Below are 9,614 nucleotides of genomic sequence, written 5' to 3' on the forward strand. Positions count from 1 at the left end.
GATGGCTGGGCTTATGGTTCACGCCTCTGTCATCCCAGCACTTTGAGAGGCCTGAGGTCAGAGCCTCAGACCAGCCTACTAATATGGTGAAAACCCTTTCACTGGAAAATACAAAAAAATTAGCCAAGGTAGGCGGCTCTCTGTAATTGCAGCTACTGGGGAGGTTGAGGCAGAGAATCATGAACCTGGGAGGCGGAGTTTGCACTGGGAGCTTAAGATCGCACTCACTGCACTGCCTGGGCGACAGCCAGACCCCAAAAAAAAGTTCCAGCAGACACAGAAGGGAGAGTGAGAGGGAACAGGTCCCAGGAACTCCCAGCCGCTTCTGCTGAGGGTAACCTCTGCAGGTTCTCCACCTGGGGACACACCTCCGACCTTGCTTTAAGGGGCACACACATGGGCTGGGGACCGAACAGGAGGCCACCGGAGGTCCTGCTGTATCACTTGACTCCCCAGCCCACTCCCAGCAGCCAAGACCATTTAGGGCCTGGGCCTCTAGGTCAGGCGCCTGTGGTTCTGTCCACCGAGGGGCTCCCATGCCAGCTTTCCTGGGCAGAGTCCCAGAACCTCTCGGACCCATGAACGTTTCAATCCCGGGTGGGCCTTCCCTCTGGGCACTCCAAGTTGAATCTGTCCCTAGCCCCTACAGCTGGCGGGCTGGGCCTGCCTCTGTCTCCATCCTGTCCCCATTCCCCGCCTCTGGTGGCAGGGGTTGGAGAGGAAGGAGGGCTTGAAAGCCACCAAAGCAGGTTGCTTTCAGATGGCCAGTGGTCACCTGAGATGGAGCAGAGAGCAGCTAGACAGACGCAAGGCCCTGCAGGTGCACGTGGGGAAACCTTGCAGGCAGGGACTTCACTGTCCCAGAACAGGACGGAGGAGTTCGGCTGGGGGCAGCCCGAGGTGACCGGGATTCTATCTGTCATCTCCCAGCTCTGTGCCAGGCTGACTTGGGAAGGAGGGAAGGAGGGATACTCTGGCTGACTTGGGAAGGGAGGAAGGTGGGACGGCTCTGGGCCAGGCTGACATGGGAAGGGAGGAAGGAGGGACAGCCCTGGGCCAGGCTGACTGGGGAAGGACGGAAGGAGGGACAGCTCTGGGCCGGGCTGACTTGGGAAGGAGGGACAGCTCTGGGCCGGGCTGACTTGGGAAGGAGGAAGGAGGGACAGCTCTGGCGGGGGGCTGGGACTGGGGAATGGAGGGAAGGGACAGCCTGGTGGCTGGACGGGGGGAAGGGAGGGACAGTCGGCCAGGCTGACTGGGGGAAGGACGGAAGGGATAGCCAATGGGCTGGAAGGGAGGAAGGTGGATGAAATGAAGGGACATGGAAGGGAGGAAGGGACAGGCTGGAAGGAGGGGATGGCTGGAAGGGACAAATGGAAGGAGGAAGGAGGGACAACAATAGAAGGACATGGAAGGAGGGAAGGAGGGACAAAGGAAGGGAGGAAGGAGGGATGGCTGACATGGGAAGGGAGGAAGGAGGGACAGCTCTGCCGCTGGATCGGGGAAGGAGGGAAGGAGGACAGCTCTGGGCCGGGCTGACTTGGGAAGGAGGGAAAGAGGGACAGCTCTGGGCCAGGCTGACTTGGGAAGGGGAGGAAGGTAGTGGCCGGTCAGCTTCCTCCAGGGCTGGGCTCTGTGGCATCACCTGGCGGCTGTCCCGTCTGTCCCCACGCCGAGGCCAGTGTGATGGAGGGGCCTGGAAGCCTCATCCTTCCTGGTTGCCAAGCAGTGAGGGCCACAGCCACGCACCACTGCTCTGGACTCCCCCCGTTTCATCATCAAAGTCGAATTTTCTTCCTGGTCCATCTTAGGCCTGCCATGGAGACACCACGTGATTGTAAAGAAAAAAAAAGTGCAAGCTAGCCAGGCGCTGGGTGGCTCACGCCTGCAATGCCAGCACTTTGGGAGGCCGAGGCGGGCGGATCACCTGAGGTCAGGAGTTCTAGACCAGCCTGGCCAACATGGTGAAACACGGTCTGTATTAAAAATACAAACATTAGGCAGAAGTGGTGGTGGGGCACCTGTAATCCCAGCTACTGTGGGAGGCTGAGACAGGAGAATTCGCTGAAACCGGAGGCAGAGGTTGCAGTGAGCCGAGATCGCCACCTGCACTCCACCGGGCGACAGCCGAGACTTGGTCTCAAAAAAAGAAAAAAAAAACGAGTCTGTCCAGAATCATACACAGTCACATGCCCGTAACGCTCTCTCAGTCAACAACGCATACAAATACCTACCGCTGTGTTATAGCAGCTCACGGCACTCAGCACACCACCTGCCATCCAGCTCTGTAGCCCGGGAGCCTGGGGTCCCGCCACACAGCCCAGGTGAGTAGCAGGCTGTGTGTTAATATATGTGAGCGACCCCGCGGATGTGCACAAAGAGAATGTTGAAGGACGCTGCTCAAAATGCAAACAGGTCCGCGGTCATTCAGCATTTATGACCAGATTCTGTGTGTGCGCAGATGGGTGTGTATGCACGATACACACCTCGAACACACCCCGGATTTTTACGGATGGTGCCGGATATTAATATTTTTGATGGATGGATGAGCTGACGCAGCGGATGGCGCGCCGGATCTGCACGGATAAGCGGCGCACCTTTGATGATATTGATGATTGCCGGATGTTTTTATTATTTGATTGCCTGATGATCTCTCCCCACGCAGCCTCTTCCTCATCAAGAACTCTCACAGAGGAACCATGGACAGACTTTTGTTTTCTTTATTCAGCCACGACTGCACGCTCCTATGTGACTGTCCTATGGACTTGGGGACCAGGTGGTCCACCTGCAGCCTGGGGGAGGACGTCCCTATAATGAACACGCTGCCTGGGCTTCAGGGGGCCACTCTGGTGGCCAACATGGCATCCAGGACACCCTCCAAGTGCACCACCTGCACCTGGTGGAAGCCGTGCAGCTCCAGCAAGCACTGGTACTCGCCTCTGCTCCGCTCCCTGCCCTCAGTCTGCACCAGCATGTTCAGCGACTGTATCAGGCCGCCCTGCGCCTCCCTCTTCTCCTCATCCAGGAGCGTCTCCACCAGCAGCAGGCCGGCCCCCCGCGGGGAGAGCAGAGAGCTGGAGTCCTGGCCAGCCAGGTGGGGATCCTTCAGGGGGACACAGCTGGCAATGGGAGCTCAGAGCTGTGAGCAGAGGCTGCCGAGAACCCTTACACAGGGAGGGGAAGGGAGTGAGACAGAGACGATGCAGGGCGGACTGACAGGGAGGAGATTAGATCGAAAGATGGGTGGATAGGATGGATGTGAATGGAATGGAATTGCCCAGTTCTGGATGGATGGATGAACAGATGGTAGATGATGGGTAGGTAGATGAATGGATGGATAGATGGTTGCATGGATGAGATGGATGGATGGGTGAATAGATGGTAGATGGATGGTAGGTGGATGGATAGATGAATGGATGGATGGATGGATGGGTGGAATAGATGGTATGGATGGTGGATGGATGGATGGAATGGATGGATGGATGGATGATGGTGGATGGATGGATGGATGGATGGATGGAATAGATGGAAGGAATGGATGGATGGAAGGATGGATGGATGGATGGTGGAATGGATGGATGGATAGATGGAATGGATGGATGGATGCATGGATGGACGGAATGATTGCGGGTGACGACGGGTGACGGACGGACGCACGGACGAGATGGACGGGATGGGCGAACAGACGGCAGATGGGCGATGAACGGGTGACGGACACTACGGATGAGATGGATGGATGGGTGAACAGATGGTAGATGATGGCAGTGGATGACGCATGGACGGGGATAGACGGGGAACAGGATGGAAAATACGGAAGGGTGACGAACGGGGTGGACGGATGAATGGATGAGATGGATGGATGGAATAGATGGTAGATGATGGGCAGGTGGATGGATGCATGGATGGGATAGATGGAGGAATGGATGGTGGATGGATGGATGAATGGGTGGATGGACGAATGGATGAGATGGATGGATGGGTGAACAGATGGTAGATGATGGTGGATGGATGGATGGATGGAACAGATGGTAGATGATGGGCAGATGAATGGGTGGATGGATGCATGGATGAGATGGATGGATGGTGAACAGGTAGATGGTGGACGGATGGATGGATAGATGGAACAGATGGTAGATGGGCAGATGAATGGGTGGATGGACGATGGACGAGGATGGACGGATGGGCGAACAGATGGCAGATGACGGGCAGGCGGGATGGACGCACGGATGGACAGATGCAAGGAACAGGATGGCAATAATGATGGGCAGATGAATGGGTGGATGGACGGGATGAGATGGATGGATGGGTGAACAGATGGTAGATGATGGGCAGGTGGATGGACAATGCATGGATGGGATAGATGGGTGAACAGATGGTAGATGATGGGCAGATGAATGGGTGGATGGATGCATGGATGAGATGGATGGATGGGTGAACAGATGGTAGATGATGGGCAGATAGAATGGATGGATAGTTGGATGCATGGATGGATGGATGGATAGACGAACAGATGGTAGATGGGCAGATGGATGGATGGATGCATGCATGGATGAGATGGATGGATAGATGAATAGGGATGGTAGATGATGGGTAGGTAGATGAATGGATGGATAGATGGATGCATGGATGAGATGGATGGATAGATGGAACATGGTAGATGATGGGCTGATAGATGAATGGATAGATGGATGCATGGATGAGATGGATGGATAGATGAATAGATGGTAGATGATCCGTAGGTAGATGAATGGATGGATAGATAGATAATAAATGATAGACAGATGACAGATAGCTGACGGATCACTGTTAGAAGTCCAGGTGCAGTGGCTCACGCCTGTAATCCCAGCACTTTGGGAGGCTGAGGTGGGAGAATGATTTGAGCCCAGGAATTTCAAACCAACTCGAGCAACATAGTGAGATCTGGTCTCTATTTTATTTTATTTTTTAAAAATGATTTTTTTTTTTTTTTTAAAGGATGATAGAAGTATAAAAAGAGAGGCAGGGTGAGGGGAGAGGGAGGAAGAGACAGAGAGAAGACAGATAAGGAAGGAAGGGGGAAAGGAGGAGAGAGAGGAGAAACAGACTGATGATAGATGAGATACGTAAAAAGTCACAGAGAGGAGGAGACAGAGAGGAAGAGGGAGAGAAAGAGAGAGGCCAGGTGCAGTGGCTCAAGCATCTTTTAACCCCAGTATTTGGGGAGGCCAAGGCAGGAGGATCGCTGAGTTCAGAGTTTGGGGAGTAGGCCTGGGCAAATATAGTAAGATCCCATCTCTACAAAAAAATTTTAAAACTAGCAGGGCATGGTAACATATGCCTGTACTCCCACGCATCAGAGGCTGCAGGAGGGAAGATTGCTTGAGCTCAGGCGGTCAAGGCTGCAGTGAACTATGATGACACCATTGCCCTTCAGCCTGGGTGACAGAGAGAGACTCATCTCCATTGGTGAAAACTTTTTGGTTATTTTTTGAGACTCGCTCTGTCACCCAGGCTGGAGTGCTGTGGCGTGATCTCGCTCACTGCAACCTCCACCTCTGGGTTCACATTCTCCTGCCTCAGCCTCCTATGGCTGGGAGAGCAGGGCTACCACCACCATGCCTGGCTAAGTTTTGTGTTTTAGTAGAGTATTTTGGTTTCACTCCCATGCTCAGGCTGGTCTCAACTCCTGACCTTGTGGTGCCTGCCTGCTTCGGCCTCCCAAAGTGCTGGGATGACAGGTGTGAGCATGGCGCCCGGCCTCACAAAAAAACTTTTTAAAAATTAGCTGGGCATGGTGTGATGCATGCCTGTACTTGCAGCTACTCGGGAGGCTAAGGTGGAGGATAGCTTGAGCCTAAGGAGGGTCAAGGCTGCAGTGAGCCAGACTGCACCACTGCACACCAGCCTGGCCAGCAAAATGAGACCTCGTCTCAAAAAAAATATATATATATATAAAGAGAGCCGGGCGAAGTGGCTCACGCCTATCATCCCAGGACTGGGAGTCCCAGGTGAGTGGATCACCCACAGAGTCACACTAGCCTGACCAACATGGTGAAACCCTGTCTCTCATTAAAAATGCAAAATTAGTCAAGATGGCACGGCTCACTTGGGAGGCTGGAGGCAGGAGAATGGCGGAACCCGGGAGGCTTTTGAGCTTGCAGGATGGAGATCGTGGCCCCTGCACTCCAGCCTGGGTGATGAGCCAGACTCTTTAAAAAAATAAATAAATAAAAATAAAAGATAATACACAGAGAAAGGGAGAAAGAGAGAGGGGGAGAAAAAGGATGGAACTGTCTCGACCAGCTGAACCCATGGGGTCCTGTTTCACAGCAGGTGGGAGCCTCCCTCCACCGCCTCACCCCCGGCCCTGGTCAGCTGCCTCCCACACACCCCCGCCCCAGCTCTGTTAAGGTAATTAAGTGTTCTCATGAATAGTCCAGAATTCTCACTGCAGCAGCGGACCTTGAACTTGAGGGAGCCTTGAGTACCCACTAGATTCCCCAGGGCCATGTCCTTCCATTGTGGAAATCCAGATACCCCTGAGCCTGTTCCAGTGAGTCTCCCACTCTGGCTCCAGGAGCAGCCTGGGGGGACAGGAGAAACCGATATGGGAGGCTTTGGAGCCGAGAGGCATGCTGGTGTGTGTGTGTGTGTGTGTGCACCTGTGCCTGTGTATAAACACAGAGGTTCGAGCCAGCTGAGCCTTGAGCAACTGCCCTCACCTATGGGATTTCCTCTGCCTCGGCCACCCCCGGGACAGCAAGAGCAGCCCATGGCTTCCTCCTCCTCTGCAGCCTCCTCAGTGTGAAGACAACAAGAATGAAGACCTTTAGGATGAGCCACTTCAACTTCATAATGGTAAATCTATTTCTCTTTTAGGATTTTCTTTTTTTTTTTTTTTTTTTTTTTTTTTTTGAGATGGGAGTCTCAGCTTCTGCTGCTCAGGCTGGAGTGCAGGGTACAGTCCCGCTCACTGCAACCTCCGCCTGTAATTCCAGCCATTCTCCTGCCTCAGCCTCCCCGGTAGCTGGGATTACAGGTGCCTGCTATCATTCCTGGCTAATTTTTTGTATTTTTAGTAGAGATGGGGTTTCACCATGTTGGCCAGGCTGGCCTCAAACCCCTGACCTCAGGTGATCTGCCCACCTTGGCCTCCCTAAGTGCGGGCATGATAGGTGTCAGTCACTGCACCTGGCCACATTGGCCAACTTTAAATACAGCGGATTTATCCTCCACAATGTCGCGGGCCTCTCACCCAGACGCTGGACTTGCCAACCTCCAAAAATCACATAAGCCAGTTCTTTTTTTGCTGTTCTTTTTTTGATACAGAATCTCAGTCTGTCACCCAGGCTGGAGTGTAGTGGCGCAATCTTGGCTCACTGCAATCTCCACCTCCTGGGTTCAAGCGATTCTCCTGCCTCAGCCTCCTAAGGACCCGGGATTACAGGCACCTGCCACCACGCCTGCCTAAGTTTTGTATTTTTAGTAGAGACGGGGTTTCACCATGTTGGCCAGGCGGGTCTTGAACTCCTGACCTCAGGTGATCCGCCTGCCTCAGCCTCCCAAAGTGCTGGGATGACAGGCGCCTGCCACCTCACCCAGCTAGTTTTTTGTATTTTTTAGTAGAGACGGGGTTTCACCGTGTTAGCCAGGATGGTCTCGATCTCCTGACCTTGTGATCCGCCCGTCTCGGCCTCCCAAAGTGCTGGGATTACAGGCTTGAGTCAACAAGCCCAGCCTAATTTTTGTATTTTTAGTAGAGACGGGGTTTCACCATGTTGGCCAGGCGGATCTTGAACTCCTGACCTCAGGTGATCCACCTGCCTCAGCCTCCCAAAGCGCTGGGATGACAGGTGTGAGCCACCGCGCCCGGCCTCCTTGTAAAACTTGAACCGAAAACTACGTCTTAACAAAAAAAAGTGAACGTGACGACGGGCTCTCACCTGGCTTGCAGCTCTCGGCGACCTTGCTGAGTAACTTGTGGACTTTGTCGTCTGACCAGTCGTGCAGGATCCGGGACAGGACATATAGCTCAGCGCTGGGGAGGGGGTCCCTGAAAAAATCACCTGGTTTAAAGACAAAAGGCGACAGGTCCGTCACGTATGGGAGAAGCAGTCCTCCCCGGACAGATCCTCAGACGGCCACCCACATTCTAAATCGGATGGAGAAGAGAGGGGTGTGGGCGGGAATGGGTCTTCCTGAGTATATCCCCGTGGGGACTTGAAGAGAGGAGCTGGTTAGCGATGCCACGGGCGTGCGGTTAGACTCCGGCCGAGAAAAGGCCGGGCACGGCGGCTCACACCTGTAATCTCAGCGGTTTCGGAGCCTGAGGTAGGCAGATTGAGCTCAGGAGTTCGAGACCAGCCTGAGCAGCATGGCGAAGCCGTAGCTCTACTAAAAATACAAATTAGCTGGACGGGGGTAGTGGGTGCCTGGAATCCCAGCTACTCAGGAGGCTGAGGCAGGAGAATCGCTTGAACCCGGGAGGCGGAGGCTGCAGTGAGCTGAGATCACGCCAGTGCACTCCAGCCCGGCTGACAAAAAAAAAAAAAAAAAAAAAAAAAAAAGGCAGGGGAGGAAAAAGAAATTCAGAGGCACCACCTGGGCGAGGCAGGCAGAGTCAGCGCAAATGGGTGTCTCCGTCCCCCAGGGAGAGTCGGGGCCACACTGCTAGCGAGTGGGCAACAGCGGGCCTTCCCTGGCAATCCCGATTCAGGCGCCCCAGAAGGGTTGCCTGCAGGGGGGTGCGCGTAGCGGCACGCCCCTCCATGATGCTGAGAGTAAAAAGATGGTCTTAACGCAGTCGCGATTTGAATGGGCGTCCTTGAAAAGATACGACCAGGTGCCCAGAGCCATGCCGATTAAGCTGCCAGAATAGGAACTTATCTGGAAATAGGGTCTCTCTGGATGTGCTGAGTGCAGGGGTACAGATGGTTCCCATTAGCATTTCGATAGTCGGCACCTGAAAATGTCTTCTTTAAAAAGGACGCCATCTCAGCTGTATCTTCCAATTTCGCTTTGTGAAAGAGGCGTGCCTTCACTTTTCCCACTGACTGTGCTCTCTGAGCACCTGATCAGGGTGCCGAGGAAAAGGCCCTTGCCCTGTATTTCAGGGTGAAGGCTACCATTGCTTGCCCCAGCCTCCTGCCTACCACCAAAATAATGCTCGATTTTGCCTTTTTGTCGGCACCGGGCTGGAACCAGCGATCTCGGCGGCCTCCGCGGTCAGCTTGCGCGCCATTTCACCAGTTCAGCGCCGCGTCCAGCTATTTATTGTTTTAATAACCGTGCTGTCGGGCGATAATAGAACTCTGATGATGTTGGCCGCTCACGGTAGAAGTGTCTCGAAGCGCCCGCACCTGTCTCCCGTCATTTGAAGCCGTGGTGATGCTGGTCCGAGGCTAACAACCTTCCCGTGGTCTTGCTTTCTTTAGGCTCGGGTAGATGGACCCCCGGCGCTGCGAGCTATGACTCCGGATCCGCCGCGACTGATCGGCGACTGAAATCCTGATACTCGGCAGGCCAATAGTGTCGTTCACTTTTTGGGCAAGACGTAGTTTTCGTTCGGGATTCGATATCACACCACGACGAACACCTCTCGGTTTAGGCGCTGACGGTTGCCGGCAAACGACTGT

General features: G+C 54.1%; 1 protein-coding gene across 1 annotated transcript in view; it reads right to left on the reverse strand.

The window, feature by feature from the left end:
* Positions 1–2,704: 2,704 nt before the first annotated feature.
* Positions 2,705–9,614, reverse strand: part of LOC101024698 (acetylserotonin O-methyltransferase like) — a gene marked incomplete at its 5' end in the record, with an annotated part of 27,261 nt that continues 20,351 nt past the window's right edge. The window contains 4 exon segments of the mRNA XM_031661843.1: positions 2,705–3,054; positions 7,923–8,045; positions 8,648–8,753; positions 9,563–9,610. Of these exon segments, the coding sequence (XP_031517703.1) occupies positions 2,834–3,054; positions 7,923–8,045; positions 8,648–8,753; positions 9,563–9,610 (498 nt within the window).

The sequence above is a fragment of the Papio anubis genome, unplaced genomic scaffold, assembly GCF_008728515.1.
Source record: "Papio anubis isolate 15944 unplaced genomic scaffold, Panubis1.0 scaffold264, whole genome shotgun sequence".
NCBI lineage: Eukaryota > Metazoa > Chordata > Mammalia > Primates > Cercopithecidae > Papio > Papio anubis.